At 34.2% G+C, this 22805-nt stretch overlaps 1 protein-coding gene across 1 annotated transcript in view; it reads left to right on the top strand.

Moving 5' to 3' along the window:
• Positions 1 to 22805, top strand: part of LOC105219049 (all trans-polyprenyl-diphosphate synthase PDSS1) — a 71890-nt gene that overhangs the window by 31411 nt on the left and 17674 nt on the right. Inside the window, exons 2-5 of the mRNA XM_054225641.1 lie at positions 9054 to 9278; positions 11643 to 11782; positions 12660 to 12801; positions 20197 to 20286. Coding sequence (XP_054081616.1) covers positions 9054 to 9278; positions 11643 to 11782; positions 12660 to 12801; positions 20197 to 20286 — 597 coding nt within the window. The remainder of the gene's footprint in view (positions 1 to 9053; positions 9279 to 11642; positions 11783 to 12659; positions 12802 to 20196; positions 20287 to 22805) is intronic.

Genomic DNA, 22805 nt, shown 5'->3' with positions numbered 1-22805 from the left:
GACATCAAAGCTATGTAGACAAATGAACAATAAAATCCCCCACATTTGGAAAGACAGGGTTCACCAGAGTCTTATTTACGGCATGTGTACTTAAAGTGCAGCTTCATTCAGGGCAAAATATTTACATATGTATATGCATACCTACTCATATGTACTAAAAAAAGTCTTTGTGTTATCAAGGACGAATCACTTAAGTCACGTCCCGTCTTCTCCCAAGCAGCCGACTAGCCGACTAGCCGACCAGCCGTCGAAGCGCAGTCACGTCAAGTCAGGTTAAGTTGCTGTAGGCTGGAGAGCTGAGTTGAGCCGAGTTCAATGTTGTGTTTTGAGAAGAGACAAAGAGTCAAGTTGGTGTCGCGCGCAAAGTCAAAGCGCTTGACACTGACCAAATGCTAAAACAACAACAAATAAATAACAACAAAAGCACAAAAAAAGATGAAAACTTTGCGGTACAATCAACTGATCAACAATCAGTATGTGATGTTCGAAACACGCGTTCACGCTCACGCACGTTGACAGTGGCAACACTCATGCAAAAGCACGCAGCTGCGCTTCATCTTTCGCAGCTTTTGAGGCTGTACTTTGCCACCCAGGCTTTTGTTGTAATTTATGTTGTTGCTTGTGCGTCTTCTTCTTCTTTTCTACGTTTTTGTTTTAGCTTGGCCTATTTGCTGTTGGTGCTGCCAGTGGCGGTCAAGTAGTTGCCAGCCTGCCCCTTTTGTGGTGGCTACAAAAGCCGGTTATTATTGTGCACATACGAGTATGTGTGTTCACATGATTTAGTGTTGTTGTAATTATCCTCAGTGCCGCGATTTAGTGTGGCCACAATTGTATTTTTTTCGATTATATGTATGCCGCACACTTAACTATTATAGGGCTATAATTTTACTTTGGCATTCTCCTTCATTGCTGCTGCTGCTTTTATTATTATTATTGTTGCACATACCAATTATGCGTACTGGTGCGTGTGGTGCACCGCTGGACCATTCGTACCAAGGACAATGCGGTGATGATTGTATAATGAATTCGCTTCATTTCTGCAAACCTGTTTTGGCAAAAAAGAAAGCAAGAAAAATGTTAAAGAAGATTGCAAAAAAAATGTTCAAAATAAAAATTCAAAAATTTCAAAAAGAAAAGCAGAAGTCCAAAAAACAAAAATTACAAACCAAAAACCGGGCTTGCAAGCGTTTACAATGGAATGCGCTTGGGCATCCCTGCGCCTTTGTTGCCCTGCAGTTGAAATGCTTTTTTGTGGTTACTGCTGCCTATGCTTTGGGGAAGCGTGGAACATGAAAGACAGCTCATTTTCAACGATTTGCGAAGCTGCTGCCGAAAGTGTTTTTTTTGGAATTTTTCGATACTTTTTGCTTGTGTGGGTCACGTGAAGATAAGTCAACTCGTTGAAAACATTTGTATACAAAAAAGTACTTCGCAACATTTTTTTGCTTGGAAAAGTGTATACAATATGTAATTAATTACATCAACATTCTCCAAAATACCGAAATATTTGCTTGACAGACTTTTAAACGCGAAATGTTGGTAATTGAATTATGAAAGTTCATTTCAACGGCAAGCTGAGTTAATAGAAAGTGCATTACTTATATATAGTACTGTACAACTCTACAACAATGTAATGATTACTGCTAATTTTTTTAGATTACTTCTAAGTAATGATTACAATTTTCATCATATACTTTGTATGACGTCTCTGTAGAGAAATTCAACTAATTTTCTAGCAGTAGTTTGCATTATGCAGTACCTAATCATTAGTAATGAATACAGTTGTAATTACTGATCATGTGTATTGGATACTCGTGGCTATAAGCTGTCTCATTTCAAATTAGAAGGGGAGTTGTCAAGGCAGAATACTCACTGTATTAGTGTTTCTTTAATGTGCGTACTTTTCTCTGAAACTCAAAGAGTCATTTATTACAAATGATTACTTAAATAACCTCAATTAACGATTTTCTCAAAGTAATCAATTTCATAAATATATGTTACTTGCCAACAAACATTCACCACTTTCTTCTGTATAAATATTTAGGCCGCTACTTTATCTCTAAGTTGTGAGTCACTGTCACACAGTTGATTCATGCATTTGATGGTACATTTTTTACTACACATTTCCGCTTCATCTGAGTCATTAAGAAATCAAAGAAACCAAACACAAAAGTCGGTGCGTGATATAAAACATAAGTGCAGTTATATGCGAAATTTCAGTTTGCTGCTAAATGATGTTGGGATTTTTTACTCTTTTCGAAACTTAACTGTAACTGTGTCACGAAGAGAATATAGGTGATTGAGAAATATAAGAGAAGAGCGAAGTGACTTACCATGTTCTTAAACTTATAAACTTAAACAAAAAAGTAGAAACTTTCTAGATATTCATGTTACATGAACTCCAGCTTCCAACTGACAAAAAAAGTGTTGGAGTATAGATCACTCTTCGTCATAAAATTACCACAGTGTATTTATTTTTATGAAAAACATCTTTTAACATTCAAAATCATATGAAGACGATTAAAACCTGAAAGTCGACAATTAGAGTTCAAAATTTTGTAAATTAGTATTGGAATGTTGCCTACATTTAGGCGAATATCTAATAAATTCAAACTGGTCATATTTTTTGTCAATGGTCATTTAAGGGCTTTCGAAAGCTAAGTAACACTGAAATGAAATTTCTTGGAATTAAAAAATAATTATTAAAAATAATCAATCTAAATTTTTAAAATTCCCTTTTTATACTCTCGCAACCTGTTGCACAGAGTATCATAGGTTTGTTCACATAACGGTTGTTTGTGTCACCAAGAAATAAAAGAGTTAGATATGGGGTTATATATATATAAATGATCAGGATGACGAGTGGAGTAGAAATCCGGATGTCTGTCGTCCGTCCGTCCGTGCAAGCTGTAACTTGAGTAAAAATTGAGATATCTTAATGAAACTTGGAACACATATTCCTTGGGACCGTGAGAGGGTTGCTTTCGAAAATGGGCAAAATCGGTATACTGCCACGCCCACAAAATGGCGAAAACCAAAAACACAAAGTGTCATAACTAAGCCATAAATAAAGTTATAATAGTAAAATTTGGAATAAAGGATCTCACTAGGAAGGGACATATTTGGATGTAACTTTTTTGGGGAAATGGGTGTGGTCCCGCCCTCAAATCGGTTATTTATATATATCTCGCAAACCAATGAAGCTATATAAACCAAACTTTCTGCAGTCGTTTTTTTTAGCCACTTCTTAATACAGTCCAAAAATGAAAGAAATCGGATAATAACCACGCCCACCTCCCATACAAAGGTTAGGTTGAAAATTACTAAAAGAGGGTTAACTCACTAACGAAAAACGTCAGAAACACTAAATTTCACATAAGAAATGGCAGATGGAAGCTGCACTCAGATTTTTTTACAAAATGGAAAATAGGCGTGGCGTCACCCACTTATGGGTCAAAAACCATATCTCAGGAACTACTCCACCGATTTCAATGAAACTTGGTTTGTAATAGTTTACTTACCTTCCAATAATATGTTGTGAAAATTGTCCAAATCGCTTCACAACCACGCCTACTTCCTATACACCAGAACTTGGAAGATGATCTGAATCGTTAACTTTACAATATATAAAGTAAGCACTAGTGAAGATATCGGTGCAAAACTTTGCACAAATACTGTATTTATACTGTGGCAGCCCATTTCTAAAAATCGCCGAAATCGGACCATAGGTTTTCAAGGCCCCATATATCGAACATGAGGACCTCAGTGCTTCTAACCTCATATTAGGGTTTCCAACTTTCAATGGACTTTATATAATATATATAACGAATATGTGGGTCAAATTGTGTATTATATAATATAAATAAAGTTAAATAAATAAATTGCGAGAGTATAAAATGTTCGGTTACACCCGAACTTAGCCCTTCTTTACTTGTTTAATTAAATTTTGCTGGTAATTTTAAAACCTTTAGTATATTCAATTTCTGTAGATCAATCTTGAGTATTCCAGCAATCAAAAAATATTAATAAGTACTGAAATTACTAACAGCAAATCAAACCTTTATTTATTCATATACGACTTTGTTTGTCTGCGCTCTTTCGCATCTTTGATGGAATTTAGAGGTCTTTTAAGTTTGTGCAACTAATCATGTTGCTCTTGCCAAATTTAAAAGTTAAATATTTGTTGTGCACACTTGTAATACGGCGGCACATACATACAAATGTTTATAAACATATGTATATAAATATATGTGTATTTTGCATTTGTCTGCTAGCTGGCATGCGCACCGCAACGCAATAGAAAAGCTAATTGAGTTCACTAAACTAGCTGTGATCTCTTCGCGCAGTGATGAAGGTCCTTTTGATTAGCGACTCGACATGAAAAGCCGCACTGAGTGTTTGTGTGTGTGTGTGTGTAAGTAAGTTTGTACACGCGTGTAATGAAACTGAGTAATGCCATAGACACAAGTGGAAGAGCAAATAGTAAAAACCTCTATTTTGTAGTTTTGGAATTAATATAACTTTTTAAATCTCTTAGTAATAAATATTATATTATATTAGACTGAAAATCCCGAAATTTTCGCGATCCCGAAAATAACTATAATAAATCCCGAAATTTAATTTAAGCGAAATGGCTAAAACATGAAGTGTCGAAAATTTTCGGTATCCCGAAAAAATTATATAAAATCCCGAAATTGAACTTTCTCGGAAAGGTTTGACATTGAGCCCCGCATTTGAATTTACATATGTCCCAATATATATTATACATGTTTTGGATTTGTATGCGTGAGTCCACCAAATTTGAATCAGAGGCACAAATATTTACTTAAGGAAGCCATATCATCGCCAGCTACTGTAATCGTACATTTTATACTTCCAACTTGTTGTTGTTGATTTGTTAATATTGCCAATGTTATAGCTAATGTAAATGGTCTTTATTAACAACGATTGCGTACATATGTATATTTGTTGGCTGCCTTTGGGCTGCTGCGCATGCGTGCACGCGCTTTACGGCTGTTGACACAACAAATACAAATAGACTAATTTTTGAATGCATCCACTACCATGTGAATAACGAAATACACAACAACAACAGTTAAAAAAATAATAACAGAAACAATAAAAAAAAAACAAATATAGTTAATGTAAAGCTTGCATCATTTGACCATTTGATTAATGGAAAATACATGAAATTGCTGCTACTAATATCTGGTATTATTGTTGTTGTTGTTGGTGTTGCTACACTCTGCCAATAGCTATTGGTAGCCTGAATGGTTTATAGATGAATGCTTACAAAGTGATCACATATTTTTTTTTGTTGCTCAAAAAGTGTGATAAACACATGCACAAGCGCACGTACTCACACACACACATACACATGCACAGAAACGCATACACCTGTGCATACATGAGCAAAGCGAAAATAAACACATAGGCATATGTGATAACCTTAAAACACATGCATACAAGCCGCTAATGGCAATAACAACAAATTGTTGACAACTCACCATGCAAGTTGTTGCAAATGAGTATAATAACAACAGCAACAACAATAACAACAACACCATCTACATTAACTATCAACAATGTGGGAGCAAATAAAGTCGTTACCATGCAATCCGCACACCACAATCGACCCAGACGCCGTTTTTGTAAACCAAATCTATTTGCATTGCTCTTATTTGTTGTTGCTGTTGTTGTTGTTGGTATTGTTGGTTTTCGTCATTTCATTTGTTCATAAGTAATTCGATTTGTATATTGATTGCTGCATTTAATGGCACACAGTTAGACAAATAGACTGCAAATATTGAACGATTGCAGGTGGCTGCCATATAAATGTGACCGCATTGATTGTGTGCAATTAAAAAATTTAATAGCAAAAAAATTATTGTCACTGAATGAATAGGATATTGTGGAGCATTAAATAAATTCATATTTGGAATTATAATATGCCTCGCAATGTTTTGAAAATGTTATGATAGATATTAGTGGAAGAGTTAAGTAATTTTATTATTAAAGTGAAGTTGATTATCTTTTTTATTCGCTTTTTTCGTAAGAACCAAGAATGTGTCGTATCATCATTCAATATTTCTGAAACTCTACTTTTTAGAAATGCATCTCATTTTCGAATTCAAATTTTGACGATTTTCAATGGGCTGGCAAATGAACATAAATTATTTGAAGGCTTAAAAAAGAAGAAAAAATCAAACAAAAGTCCTTCTTTTCGGCGCCGCATGTGATTTCCGCTCACTGGAACATCTGAAACCAAGAATTCCAACGGGATTAGGAAGAGTACATGTTTGGCTCTGGTATGAACTAGGATTATTAAGGGGCACACCTAGAGTGAAATTTCAAAAAAAATCATTTTTTTTGTTTCATATTTCGGTAGATTACACCTTTAAAAATAACATATTAAAATTTCAAAATCATTTTTTTTGTTTCCTATTTCGGTAGATTACCCCTTTAAAAATAACATATCAAATCGATATCTCAAATAGTTTTTGAGTTATAGCAATTTAAAGAGCAGCCGCTCGGTAACAGTGAATACGATCATTTTATCTTTAAAAGCGTTTTTCTCGAAACAGCATTTTCCGAATTTGCTGCAGTGATTACTCAAAAACAAATGATCCGATCACTATCGAGGTTTTTTTTTACATGATCTATATATAGTTCTCCGTACAATGACCTATCGATTTTTGATCTGATAAAAAAATCCAATTTTGGCAGGCCAAAAACGACCAAAATTTTGGGTAAAATTCGACTATTTTTTTTTTAAAACGCCGGCATATTGGCAATTTTTGATTTTTTTATCGTAGGTCATTGTACAGACAATATTATCTAGTTTCAGGAGAATTTTGTTTTTTAGATTTCATCCACGGAGAAGACCGTAATCACTGCAGCAGTGAAGGACATTTTTTCTCCGCGCCGTTGGAGATCGACTATAACTTAAAAAATATTTAATTTTTTTCTTCAAAAATATATATATATAGTATATTCTTGAAACATGTATAAATATATTCTTAAAAATTTGAAATAATTGATAAGTATTTTTTTTTAATAAAAATTCCCAAAAATCACCTTTTTTAGGCCATTACTCTAGGCCTTAATTTCTTAATTTCGCACAAAAATGAACAAAATGGCTGAACTTAGAAATTTTTTTTTTTTTTTAAATCGTCTTTTTTTCGGTCACAAATCAAATTGAAAAGTAAAGAAGATCTTCACCGATTTGATTTAAACTAGTTCATACCATAGCTATATATGTATAGAATAACGTATTAAAATTTAGAACCGATTGGATTAATAGGGTTTGTGTAACCTCATGCGCCAGTCGTAAAAACACTGTTTCGAGAAAAACGCATTTAAAGTTTTGAGAAGCAAATTCTAGCGTATAAAACCTTCCTACGCTTCCACCATAAATCGGCTATATTTTCAAGAGTTTTTGAAATTTTCACTTGAAATTTTAGACGAACATTGTTGAGTGGTTATAGGTTAATTAAACAAAATAGATTTTTTGAAACCGAAAATGGGGGCGGTCTCCTTAAATTAAAATCCATGTGTCTTGCGAGGTTCATTTCTCCCGTCTTAAACATTTTATTATAAAATGTTTTTATGTTTTTTGGTTTCTTACTATTGCGAATGTGTTTCACTATTCTACATTTTTTTCTTTACTTCATTAATCTTATCCATTCTAGAACGATCATTGGTGACTCTTGTAATGATTGTATATTATGCTTCTGATCTTTCGATTGTTTTCTGTGCAATCTATTCAAAAAATGGTTATGACGTTCTCTCATTCCACATTCTCTCTGGAACCACTTTTTCCATATACATGATAAGTTGGTTGCTGTTCGTTAATCTTTCGTTAAGTTTGTTGTTTTGAAATCTATTGAGATGAGTTTCAGCTGAATCCTGATTCAGCTTTAAGTATAGTGGAACTAAATTTTTGAGAAAATTATGAAATTTGCTTGACTGAATTGAATATCTATATATTGAAATTCATTAAAATTATAGCGGCACAATTCTTACGTTTACTATTAACCCTTTGATCCAACTCTAACCGCGTTAGCATCGTAAAGTTTGAGTTCTTCGTCATAAACACGGCGAATCCATTCACAAATTTGATTCAAGGCCGTTCTGTGTCTGGCAAACAAATACATTTATGTTTATTTACACTTATATATATGCAAAATTCGTGTTGAGTTGGCTAAACGACATAGGCAACACGAATCTTCGTTCCTCAAAGGTTTCTTTGTTCACCTACCTTCAGGTGTCCCACACTTTCCGCTTTGGTGTAGCGCTTTGCACTCGTTAAGTGTGTGTGTGTGTTTGTGTATGCGCCGCAAATTGAATGTGCGTCAAATTGCTAACCGCAGCGCCCTTTGAGGCGATATCTATCTTTTTGTACTATGGTTGGATAGGTTTTTGCGTTGGAGGTGAGTGCGTGGCGCGGTGCAATTTTCCACTTATTAATCTCGCTATGCCAAACTAATTTTACTAATTCGTCAACACTTAGCTGCCGCACTGGCTATTATTGTTGTTTTTGTACAGTGTAATCTGACACAAACTTCAAACGTGATGCTTAGAAAGCAACAACAAAACGCGGCTTTGCGGCACAACAATGAGTTTGGCACGCTTTAGCACGCAAGCGCTGCAATCTGAAGCCCTGTACTTTAATGTTATTTTTTGTTTTTGCTTTTTCGAAATCTTCCGATTTTTTATGGTTTCGCAAATTGTATGTGTCATTTCTTAATCGGCAATTTTGTTGTTGGTTGTTGTTGTTATGTGTGTGTGAACGCAAATTTCAGGCTTGGTGTGTTGCTAATTCCTTTGTTGTCGCAATACCGCTGAGTTCGGCGGCAGCAAATGAAATTATTTAACCTTTTCACATTTGCGGTAAATTAAAGTAATTGAGTAACACTTTTTAACACCCATGGCATATGTGTTAACAGCATTATTTATTTAGCACTAATCATATTATTCACACATCTATTTATAACTACATTTATATATTTTTATTTTTAAATATTTAATTTTTCGCATTTTTATTCTTTCAGCACACAAACACAGCTTCCAACAGCAACAGCAGCACTAGCACAACAACCACAGGCAGCTCAAATATAAATAATAAAAGCACAAATTCTACAATAATAACAAGAAATTGCCGCCAATACAGTTCGGTGCACACGCAACAGCCAGCTGGTCCCGTGCGCGAGATCCAAATCGATCCGTACATCATACTCGAAGACGATCTGAAATATTTCTACGATGATGTCAGAGACGTAAGTGCACTTATGAATCACACTATCAGATATGCGTAAGAGCAGGATATAGTGATTTATTGTAATTTCATTCTAATGATGAGGCGTCTAATTGGCTGTGAAATGGGGAAATTAGTTTGAGGTTTAGCATAGTAATTGTGGACGCAGATGTTTCATTACTTTTTAAAGTACTTTAACGACTTATTTACATGCAGTGGGTACTAAGAGATCATTAATGACGAATAATCTAAACACGTCTACCAAGGTCTCATATAGTATGTACAGTGAAACCTCTCTTGGACGTACACTCTCTGCCGAGCGATTTTTGTCCGCCCAAGAGAGGATTTCGCATAAGAGAGGTTCATTTGTTCTAAAAATTTATCGCGGTACATAAAAAATATCCACTCAATAGAGTACGTCTAATATAGGTGTTCATTAGGAGAGATTTCCCCGCATGCTCATATTTATATAGCAAACCACTTAGTTAAAATTTAAATTAAAATTGTTTATAAACAATTCTTTACCATGCAAAACAATTATATATATTTTTTTCAAATTATTTTTTTAATTATGATATTCTAAGTTATTCGTACTAAGCTACTTAAAAATAATTTATACCAACAGAAAATTATTTCAATTTCTTACTAAACGCTAGAAAATTTACTTAATTTGAGTTAAAAAAACAAAAATAATTCACTTAACTTAACTGAACGCAAGTTAATTGAACTTTGACCCTAAACGAATTAAATCGATCTAACCAAAATTTAAATTTGAGAACGTGACATAAATTCCATGGAAACTCAATAAACATAACGTAAAATAAACTTAACTTAACGTAAACTTAACTTAACAAAACTTAACTTAACATAAACTTAACCTGACTTCACGTATTTAAAATTAACTCAAGAAGGTTGAACAAATTTAACTTACCTTAACTTAACATAAACTTAACTCAACTTAACGTAAACTTAACTTAACTAACACTTATCTTGACTAAAAATTAACTCTAAAATGCGAATTTAATTAGATTTGTTATATATTATTTTTTAGGAAATGTTAGATTTTTTGATCTATCTTAAGGGGTTAAGTGGGTTTCAGAGGCTAAAAACAAGGAAATTAAAAATTTTTTTTAACATATACAATCATCATTTCGTTTAATCAACTTAGCTTATCAAAGATGTATATTTAAACGGTATTTTGTGAAATTTTTATTTAAAAATTCCGAAAACTCACTGAAAACTGTGAAGTGAAAACTGACGTGTCCAAAAACAAAGGTCTTGCGGTGGGTCTTATTATTCCAAAGATTTGTGCAAAATTTAAACAAAATCGCTTCATACTTTTCTAGAAATGGTATCCACCGACTTACAAAAATTTTAAGTTTTGAGATAAACACGTTTAAAATTTTTCCTTCATACTGACGTGGTCTGGTGGGAAGAACTTTCAAAAGGGATATCTCTTAGAATATTACTCGGATTGATTTGATATTTTTGGATAATATTCTAAACATATAGCACTATTTAATAGGACAATAAAAACTGTTTTAAAATTTTGAAATTTTGACACCCTCTTAAGAAGTCTTATTTCATAGAAGAAAATATTTTATATATAACGATATGATTCACACTGATTTGAAGGTTTTTGAGTAGCGAGTAATTGATGATCAGTATAACCTCCAATACCTACATAGTCTTCATTACTCATAGCTAGCAGAACACCCCGTTTGTCATGAACACAAAGTACTGTTGTTGCTACAAATGTCAAATCCTTTGGTTAAATGTAGAAAATATATTTTTTTAAATTAAATTTAATGTATTGAATGTATGTTGCGTGTGCCACATAAAAGAGCAAGCTAGTTTGTGCAAATAAAAAGATAAATATGATAAAATTCCACACATGCAACCGCTGAAACGCGACAATACTTAAGCGTATAAAAGTGACAACATGAAACGCTGTCGGCATTTATATGACTGATTTCTTTCAACTTGCTGATTTGATGAATGCGATGTGATGTTGTGGGAATTTTTTCGCGCTACTATATGGTAAAACGGTTATTTAAACCTCAAACGGATGAGTAAATCATGCGCATGCGTATGAATGTTGATATGTGTGCGCAGCACCTTGAAAGCGCAGTTTAGCATACGTAAATAGTTGAAATTAAATTTTGAGAATTATTCAGTGGCTTAAATTTAGGAACTACAATTTTTATTACGCATTTTTTGTTGCCACCAACAACTATAACTAAATGCAAAATTAGATTTTTTAATTGACATTAAAACTTAGCTTGGTTAATGGAATATTTTTTTTTTAATTTTTTATTATTTTATTTTTTCATTCTATTATTATACATTTTCTCTCACCTTCTGTTGTTGTTATTTCTTTGTGCAGCTCCTGCGGCAGGGCACGAGTCAAACGGAGCTCGACAAGATCGCCTCGTACTACTTCGATGGCCAGGGCAAAGCGCTGCGGCCCATGGTTACCATGCTGATGGCCAGAGCGATTAACTACCACTTGAATAAGGAATCAAGGTAAGCGCGCTTTATGTGCGGACTTAGTATGTTGTTGTTGATTTGTGGCATAGTAGAGCGGAACAAATGAAATAAAAATACAGTTAATTAAAATCATTAAAAGCGCTCGAGCGTTTAAATGTATAGCATAATTAAGAAACTCGCTGCATTGAGAATACAATAAAATGTTATTAACAGTTGAAAAAGCAACAACAACAAATAATTAAATTGCATAAAAATAAAATAAAAAATGTGCGAAATTTCAATTTATTTCAATGAAAATCACATTTAATGCGCTTTGCAATTCATTATTTTAATATTTCGCAATTGCGTTTTGTATTTTTGAAATTTCAAAATCATATTAATAAGCACCCACAAACACAGCAATCGCGCGTCATAAAACCTCATAAGCTTGCGTTGTGCTTGGCGTACGGGGCGTATGAGTGATCTGCCATAAAATTCATGCTGAAATGCTGTTAATGGTCAGCATTTATTTGCTTTGCTGTTAGTTAACATTCACGCTTGTTGTTGTTGTTGTATGCGAAAATATAATGTGTGCAACATTGCGTAAATGCGCAACGGCCAATAAATCCGGCTAAAATAGCATCGATTGAAGGTGTTCATGAAAGGTTACACGGTCGCCTCAAAGCCAATCAATCAACAATCAAATATATTTTTGCCACCATTCAGTGCTTTGCGCGCATCTATATGTAATTTGTTTGTTGTGTGCGATTTCGCTTTTAGTTTGGCCTAAGCGTAACGGTGCTAATTAAACAGAAATTATTTCATTCATTTCGCTGGCCGCGTGTCTCTCTCTCCCTTGCTCCTCTTCACAAATGTTTGTTGCTTTATTTGCGTATTATTTATTATTTTATTTCTCATTTTCCACTTTTTTTAGCAATTTACTGAACAAACAAAGATTCATTGCGCTCTTCTCCGAAATGGTCCACTCGGCAAGTCTGGTGCATGACGATGTCATCGATCAATCGGATATTCGTCGCGGCAAACCAAGCGTGAACGCGCTGTGGAATCACAAAAAGGTGAGTCGCTAATGTCAGTTAGCCTTTATTTGTCTATTTATTTTGCAGGTGGGGAATATTATTTTTTGTGGCGATTTATTGTGCCCTTTAGTGAAGGTCACTGGGTATAATGGAATGATTTTTGTATGACGGGCAAATTAAAATGTCATAAACAACACTTTTAGCTTTGTGATATTTCTAAAATGTTTTCAATCTATTTGAGGAGTATACAAAATAACATATTTTTAGTAAAACTTTAGGAGAATCTTTTGTATAGGTGATATCAAATTGAGCTTATTTTTGACCTTCCTTGAAATCAATGTTTATGTATCTTACAAAAAACTTTTACATAGCAGTATATTGCAGCTTTAGTTGATAAAAAACCAAGGTTCCGCCTGGTGTTCAATAAGAATTGATAAATACCGAGGAAATCCTGTAATGATAAGCTTTGCAGGGGTCTACTAATCTATCTATCTCTTAAACTATTAGGCCGATATTTTTTACCTTTGTACAAAAGAATATGTTTAACTCTTTTATGATCATAATTTAGTATGTAACCTTAAATCAGTTGCCGAGTTCTAGATATGGTTGCTGAGGAATCAAAATTGATATTTCCGAACAAATCAAGGTGTAAAATATATAATATGGATATGAAATGAAAATTATACTGGAAATTATTGATTTGGAATATTTTTTAATAGAGTTCCCACTCAGTCAAACACTGAACACTAAATTTCCTATGTTGAAAAAGCTTGTCAGAAAGTATTTAGGAACCCTTTAGGAGCAGAGCTGCCAACTATCCAAAGAAGTAACATTGACAAAAATTTTACGAAATCTTCAATTTGGATATAAATTGACATAGAGTTGCCAGGTATCTGAAAAAATAAAATATAGAAATATATTACTGTGCGCATAATATAAGAAATTTAAAAAAATATTTCGGAAAGTTTCAAATGTAGATATATTTTACACAGAGTTGCCACCTATCAGAAAAAGTAGGAAAATACCATATCTTGGAAAGTTTTGTCTAAAAATTTTAGAAAAAAATCAAAAAATGTTTTGAACTTAACCTTTAAACGCTCGACGGTTCCTCCAGGAACCAACCAATATTTCATGTATAAATATGCATTTTTAAATATTATATTACGTGACCTTTTGCTTAGAGATATCCGTTAACTTTTATTTCAGTCGCCACTTTTGTGTGAGCTTTGTAGTCATTTAAATTTGGCCTGAGTAAGAGTGCATCAAAAAAATAATAATTTCAAGGACAATTTTGTACATTCAAGTGACTATCAATAATGACGAGTGAAGTGGTTTTAGTAGCTCGAGCAGGTTGACCACATATCAATAAAATGTGGATTTTTGAAAAAACATATATATTAAAATGTATATCTCTAATGAGCACCAAGTAATTCCTAGTATGTATGTACGTGATTGGCATTGAACCGCTTAGCCGGTTATAGCCGAATCTATGATAGCGCGGCTCTCTTTCCCTCGCAGGCGCCAGTTGGAGATAACAAGTGTAACTAGGTCGCTCTCCACCTAGTCCCTCTAACGGAGTGGAGGCCTTCCCCTTCCTCGGCTTCCTCCGGCGGGCACTGCCGGCTGGAGCTGGAGTGTTTTCGTCCATTCGGACAACATGACCTAGCCAGCGTAGCCGCTGTCTTTTTATTCGCTGAACTATGTTAATGTCGTCGTATAACTCATACAGCTCATCGTTCCATCGTTTGCGGTATTCGCAGTTGCCAGTGTTCTGAGGACCATAAATCTTGCGCAAAATTTTCCTCTCGAAAACTCCTAGTGTCGTCTCATCTGATGTTGACATCGTCCAAGCTTCTGCACCATAAAGCAGGACGGGAATGATAAGCGACTTGTAGAGTTTTATTTTGGTTCGTCGAGAGAGGACTTTACTTCTCAATTGCCTACTCAGTCCAAAGTAGCACCTGTTGGCAAGAGTAATTCTGCGCTGGATTTCGAGGCTGAAATTGTTGGTGTTGTTGATACTGGTTCCCAGGTATACGAAATTATCTACGACTTCAAAGTTTTGACTGTCAACAGTGACGTAATTCTTAGTAATACCCTGTAAAATCTAAAATAATAATCAAAATTTTAAGTGAATTGGAGTTATCAGGCTTTTAAGGGTTAATAATCTTAAAGCATTAAATTACATAGACTTAACCTATAATAAATTAATCTTCGGAAAGTCAAACTAAACCTTTTACATAATACATAATCTTGATTTATGTAACCAAATAATACCACTTATTGATTAAATTCGCATCGTAATTTCAACAGATAGCAACACAGTTCACACCAGTTTGTGAGCAATAACAGTATTTCAAAACTTCTGTATTACCGTTATTACCAAAATTAAAAAAAAAAAAACAAAAGTATTATATTACCTAACTAAGAGAAAAAAATAACGGCCAATCAAAATTCGAATGTCTCAAGCACCGTTTTAACGCTCGTGTTAAGTGCCGTTAATAAAAGTGCAGTTATTTTCGTAATTGTTTAATAGTGTATCATTGTACGAGCGTTTATGTCGCGTTTACAGCCCAACAGTTTTTCTAAATTCTCAATTTACAAACAATTTAGACTGGTTTAGCGAACTTTTGTTTTTTGAATTCAAAACGTTTTGATTACTCCCCGCTGCTTTTGGTTGCAACATCAAAATTAGCCAAGAGTCATGGTATTGACCGCCTGAAAATCAACGCCAAAACGGCAAAACTCGTTGCCACTGCCAGCCGCAAGCTGACTCAATTGACTGACAGCCAGGCGCTATTGCGTGGTCAAACGACTAACGTTTAAGGCCTTACAATGATTTACAATATTATTTACTCTAACTTGTCCGATCTTTGCGGGATTTGGTTACATTTGTCCATTTTCGGTTGGCAAAAATTTCCTAATCGTTCGCTGCGAAGGTCCCTGGCCGAGCTGAACTGCGCCGTGCCGATATGGGAAATGAGAACAAGTTTACGTTGATGTTGCAACAAATTGTCGGTAGCCGCTGCAGCGCCACCGAACCCCTGCCCACGGTGGCATTGATAGCATATCTTCGATTGGCGGGGCCATATGTGGACCGACTCGCTTTGGAATAATTGCGCTCAATTTTGGTTCGCGAATTATTTAGTTGTTTTTGTTGTTTTTTTCTGCCGCCAAATGTTGCATGTGTGTGCGTTTTGTTGCTCCTACTGCTGCTACTTGCTGCTCGTGTTATGTGCTGTGTTGTTGTCACTTGTGCCACAAATCGAAAATGTGCAATTTAACCGCCTAAAAACGGGTTCGCCATCAACTCGGTGTTCATGTTCGCCTGATTTTTTTTGCCAAAAGACTGATAGCAGTTTTGTTGTAATTATATTCACTTGTATGTACTTGCATATATTTTTATAAATTTGGCTGTCATGTCAATGCGATGGCGATCGCAAGCGATTACGAAATTCGGCAATGCATAATATTGATGGCATTAAATAGTAGGCTTAAGCAGGTTATACTCTAGGAGTGGTGGTCTATATCGCTGATGATAGTTGTTTTTTTGCTTTTGTTGGTGCGCCGTGTGCAGAAAGTTGTTTACCTTGTTGCTGTTGAAAAGTGTCTGGTATTAGGTAATTGGAATTAAGATTTTACTGAGCTCTGTTGTCTCCTTGCTACGCGGAAGACACATAAGTTAAACCAATAAAAATTAAAAAAAAAATCGTTAAAGATGATCTGTGTTCCTAGTTTGGGTAAAAATAATAATCATATTTATTAGTGAATAAAAAATGTGGTAAAAATAATATTAATTTGTATGCATACGTATTAAGCTGGAAACATAGCGGAGTTGAGAGCAAAGCAGCCATGAAGCAAAATTTTTGAGTAATTATATCTTGAAGTCTATGGTCGCACAAGACAAATGTAGTTGAAATACGAGAGCTGCTATATATATTTCTGGCCTAATAATAATGAAAATAGGAATATTTATCAACGAAAACGGTTTTTTTGTTTTTCAAAATAGTCTCCATCAAGATTTATACACTTTTGCATGCGCTCAAACCAATTTTCGAAACACTTTTTCCACTCCGATTGAGACACCTCCAAAACATAGCTTTTGAATGCTTCAACAGCATCTTCTGGCGACGAAAATCGTTGACCATGCATTATTTTCTTGATGTGTGGGAATAAAAAGAAGTCATTGGGTGCCAAGTCAGTGCTGTACGGCGGATGACCCATCAATTCGACGTTTTGGCCGGTCAAAAAGGCGCTGGTTTGAGCCGATGTGTGAGAGCTCGCATTGTCATGGTGCACAATGATTCGTCTTCTCTTGTTCGTTTTTCGAATTTCTCCGAAGACTTCAGGCAAACAAATGGTGGTGTACCACTCAGAATTGACCGTCCTACATTGCTCAAGCGGAACAGTCGCCACATGACCAGTTTTGCCGAAGAAACAGGCGACCATTTGCTTCGAAGTGCTTCTTCCACGAACAACTTTCGTTGGATTTGGCTCATCTTGGAAGGCCCACACGGTCGATTGCTGTTTTGTTTCGGACTCATACGTATAGATCTTTTGAAGCACCGCGATAGTATTTTTTCAGCATTTCTTCACACCAATCCACACGAGCCTTTTTTTGAGCGATTGTCAAATTGTGCGGGATCCAACGAGAACAAACCTTTTTTTACGGCCAAGTGTTCATGCAATATCGAATGTATGCTGGTGGGAGAAATGCATAGGAATGCCTCTATCTGAAGGTATGTTACATGACGGTCTTGTAATATCGGTTCACGTACGGCATCGATGTTTTCTGGCACAACGGCTGTTTTTGGACGACCTTCACGGAATTCGTCTTTGAGCGAGCGGCGGCCACGATTGAATTCGTTGTACCAGTTTTTCACAGCGCTATAGGATGGTGCTTCATAGCCATACAAAGATTTTAGTTCATCGATGCACTCTTGTCGCGATAATACACGTCGAAAGTTGTGAAAAATGATCGCACGAAAATGTTCACGAGTTAATTCCATTTTTTGACCGAGATGATTTTTTAATTCCCTGTAAATAAAACAATTCACGATTAAATGACAAAACGTTCTGAGTGATGTTATGCTAAAAAATGTTAAACTTTCCAATGGAAATGTCAGATTGCACCTGGCAACACTTAGTGTTGCCTAGGCCAGGAATATATATAGCAGCCCTCGTATGTGTAGCCTTATCCTTATGTTAAAGCCTCAGGAGTTCACTAGTAGAAGCTCACTTCCTTCAATGTTAGTTATAAGGAAGTTGTTTGCCATTTCAGGAGGTCCTTTACTGGTTACCCAATCCTATCTATACTAATCTAATACAACCATCGGGTCCATACCTGTAGAGTTAAAATTCATCTTTCTGCAATTTAAAACTTGATGTTTTCTATTTAAAAACTTTAAAGTCCTTAAGGTAATTATTTAAAGCAATAAAATAAAATTATTGCTATATTCTGTAGCTAATTTTACTCACAAAAATATTAATTTAAACTAAATTTAATCCATTAAAACAGATTTAATTAGCACTTAGTTGAAGTATGCTCAAGAGACTGTGCGTTAAACTCCACCTTTCGAATTTTTTGTATCATGACTTCCATTAAAATCGTAAAACAATAGATTCTGAGCTATGACGAAAACAGTAATTGCCATTGCAAGTCAAAAGCTAATTAATTTTTAGGTATTTTTTGCATGTACGTGGGTTCGATTTGAAATAATGATTTTAATGTTGTAAATATTATTTTTTGATTTTCTGTATTTTTTCTATTACTTGCTACAAAAAAATGTAAACTCGAGTTTAAAATTTTGAGTTTATGAACAACTAACAAATGTTCTTTCAGAACGTTTAGAAACTCTATTTAAAGTGAATTAAATTTTTATGTTAAACTCAGAGTTAGTTACGAGTGTTTAATACTAAAAGAGCAATAAGCACGAGTTAAGCAAATTGTGTTTATTTACAACTAAAAACTTCTCTTTGGATCAATTAGGAAACTCTATTTTAAGTTAGTAATATGTTTTTAGGTAAACACTGAGTTTATTAATTGTGTTTAATATTGTCAATAAAGAAGTCGAGTTTGTAGAGAATAGTTGAGGGTTACATTATTACATACATATTACAATATCCCAAAAGGCTCTTTGTCAACCATTTTTCATGACAACAGGCAAAAGTATTTATAGATAGTAGAGTTACTTCGGTTAGTTAGCCTGATAAAATTCTGCCGATATCAAGCAAATGCGTTTTATATAATGATTTTGTAAGTAAGAACAACCTAAACATTCAAAATCGTAGTAATTATAAACTCACTCATTAGATACTTAAAACTAAACCATAGCCTCATTATTTACAAGCCACACCTAGTATAACGGTAGTAAATGTCTGCAAATATGTAAGCTAACTGTTAAATTTTTCCACTGAAAACGATAATCGATCAAACACTTGACACGAAAACCAAATATTTTTCCGCAATTTTCAATTTATGCAAAAGTCAAGCGTGTGTTGAACTTAAAACCGATATAGCTTAACCTCAAATAGTCGAAAAAAAGCAGTAAAAAATAGACATATATCAATTATGTGCAAAGCTGTTAAACGAAAATGGCCTAACACGGCGCAAAAGATAAATCGCAGAAGGAGAAGAAGCAGAAAAAACATATCGACTTTACACTTTGCATAGCAAAATCGAAACTTACGCAATGCGTGTAAACACAAACACGGCCGGCCAGCATTATCCATAGCAAACGAATTAGCTGCGGCGCACAGGGCGGAACAGTGGTAGCTGACGGCCTGACAACCAGCAGACAGCAGGCGGCAGGCAGTGGCCAACAGAAGTATTCGTTCAACACGATTACGTTTTGCATTACATGCAAGCGGACAAATTTATGTGTTTATGCACCTAAAAGCTTACTGCCTCGTGATGGCTTGGTTAGTTCAACTTTTTTTTTGGTATTTAAAAAAGGAAAAAATTAAACAAAAAATATATATGTTTTTGGAAACTTAATAATGAAACAAGAATTAAGTAATCTGACATTGATTCTTTACACTTCATAAATAAATCCTTCTTATGTTATTATAATCGAATACTAACTTGATATGTTTAAAAAATCACAAAGAAAAAAGATACGAAGTATTTTAGCAAAAGAATGTTGAAATCACCCCTATTGCTAAAAAAAATTACTCTCTTAAACTTAACCTCACATTTGACCATTAGTTATTTACTTAAATATATAAGTAAACATTTCTTAGGTCTAATAGATAGATATTGAGGTGGAGTGAACACCTATATTCTTTATTGGAATCCATTCAATTGATTCTAATTGCTAAATGATTGATTATCTTTTCGTTTTGACAGTTGAATTGTATTTCAAAATCTATTTCCCTTTCTTGTTGTTTTGTTATTGTTTTTATTGATTCGTTATTTGTTTTATTTGCTTACAGGTTACAATGGCTGGTGATTATGTGCTTGCCATAGCTTCCATTATGATTGCACGTCTGAAGAGCGATGATGTGACGATTATTCTAAGTCAGGTGAGTAGAAGTGAAAACAATAAAAGAAAAAATATGACGTTAATTGAGAGGATGTGTGTCTTATGCATTTATTTGCTTAATAAATATTTATTTAAATTTTATTAATTCGATTGAAGAGCTCCATAACAACACAGTCATTATGAAATAGTCATAAATCACTAATATAATTATTGAATTCGAAATACATGCGAACGAAATATTAAAAAAATAAATTGTTCTTAACATATCTAATTTTTCGATAAAAAATAATCGATATTTTTTCAAAATATGATCGATTTTTATCGATAACTTTTTCATTTTTTTTCTTTCCTTATAAAATTGTTAAGTAAGATTTAATATTTTCTGGTTCTGTTCAATTTTTTAAATTTAATTTTATCTTGAAGACGCGCAAAAATATCTATATAAATATATATCGTTAAGTTCCAAAATGCTATGCAATTAATTAGCATTCCAACTCAGGAAATTACATAGATACCTACAAGTGTAATACAATCATTGCCTATGTTCCTACCTCACAAGATCGCCGAAAAATTTGTCTGTCAGCTAAAAATCATACAAAACGTTTCTCTGTGATTCCCTTATGCTTGTGATTCCCTTTATATTAAAAATATGTAAATTTTTTACTTGTATTTCCTTGCTATTATAATGATACTTTATGGTTTGTTCTGTAAGACAACAGCACCATTTATCTGTCTCGCTGATTGTGATCGAAAAACCCGTAATACCTGACTGCTTGCTGCATTACTTCCGCAGTGTTGAACTCTGTGTCTTCTCTTTTCGCACACTCTTCAATAATTCTATCCTATGCAAGCTCGAAAATGCAGCTGTTAAGATGGACCTTTTTTATTGTTCTCTACTGCACCTTCCAAGCGCAGTCGCATGAGTAAACACAGATTTTAGAATTCTTACTACAGTAACATATTATTAAATTTTTTTTGTTAAATATAAGAGAAGAAGCGTTGTTGCCGGTCTAGCCTTAAAAAGCATCTCAAAGGGTTACCAGTTCATTGACAGTGAACTTTCTCGAGGCCATTCAGACGTGTGTTATTCGATTGACAACTATTCGACAGTTCGTTCTACGGTTGCTGCTCATCATTGCATTGTCTTTATGAGTATTCCTTTTGCTTTATTTCACTGAATAGCAGTGAATACCTGTTATCCTTTATTTTACAATACGTCGCAGTTCTCACAGCATTTTGTAAGATTATTTCTTTTTTCCTTTTTTTGTTGCAATTTATGAATGCATTTATTAGTCAAGATGCCGTCGCAGTGCAATAAAATACTAAAACTCAATGTATATATTAATTAAATCACCTCTCGATTTGCAATTTTAATGATTATAAAGACGATAAAAGACACTTTGCCGCTTGCTTTCTATATGCACTCGTTAACTACTGCTGTGTCATGTCATTAATCTTCCGAATACTTTATGTGATTTGTGATTTTTGAATAATTCCTTAGTACCTGAAGTGATTCTGAAATGAGTTTAAATACGTTCGGTTGAAGGAGCATACGAGATATATCTTCATATATACATGTTATGATAAAAGAACATAATAAAATTTACTGACGCATAATTTTGTTGAACAATTTTATTAGTCTTGTAGGTCATTTGGAACTTTATTTTCTTTTATTAAGTTTTTTGGATTTTTGGTTTTAGAATAGTTATAAAAATATTCCTAAAAAGAATTCGATAAAAGTATTTTACGATACAAATAGTGGCGCTTAACAAATTTATAAGAAGCCAATCTATAACAATAGTTCCTGAGTAGGTTCCAAATACTTTCGAAATTCGTTCGTAGAAAATGAACCATTCATTTAAATTTACTTTTGGCCTCTTTATAATTTTTTATATTTACATAATCTTATTTTGCCGATAAAAATATCAATAAAGATGTGTAAAATTTTCGATATATTAAAAAGAAGATATCGATATATATTCGAAATAAATTTTGAACCTAAATCCATTAATATCGAAAAAAGCGAAATGGTTGAAATTATCGATACCTATATCATCATCATCATTTGGCTTTACAGTTATCTGTGAGCTTTGGCTTGCTGAACAATACGCCTCCAAGCTACTATGTCTTTTGTGGTCTCTCTCCAGTTTTCCAGTCGGAGCTTCTTCAGAACTTTGTTTAATTAGTCATTCCATCTTGATCTTGGCCTTCTTCTTCCTCGGCCGATGAATGCTTTCGCGTCGAATCCCTTTTTTTGAATCAACCATTTTTGTAATATGTCCTAGCCATATAAATCGCACCACCTTTTCACCTTGAATTAGCTGCTCAAGTTCGCTATTCCATCTTATCTATCCTCCATTTATAACATCCGATTCTGACTGGGGCGAAAATTTTTCCGAGAATTGTTCATTCAAAGGTCATGCTATGGGATAGTGAAGCGATTATACAGCTTCTCCGATTCAACTGTCAGCCTCACCTACACTTTGGCGCATGCTGTCGATAACGAAAGAGGCTCTGACGACCGAGTATTGGCGGTATATCCCTATCAGCCAATGCTCG

This window comes from Zeugodacus cucurbitae, chromosome 2 (assembly GCF_028554725.1).
Source record: "Zeugodacus cucurbitae isolate PBARC_wt_2022May chromosome 2, idZeuCucr1.2, whole genome shotgun sequence".
Taxonomy (NCBI): domain Eukaryota; kingdom Metazoa; phylum Arthropoda; class Insecta; order Diptera; family Tephritidae; genus Zeugodacus; species Zeugodacus cucurbitae.
This window is presented reverse-complemented; position numbering and strand designations above follow the sequence as displayed.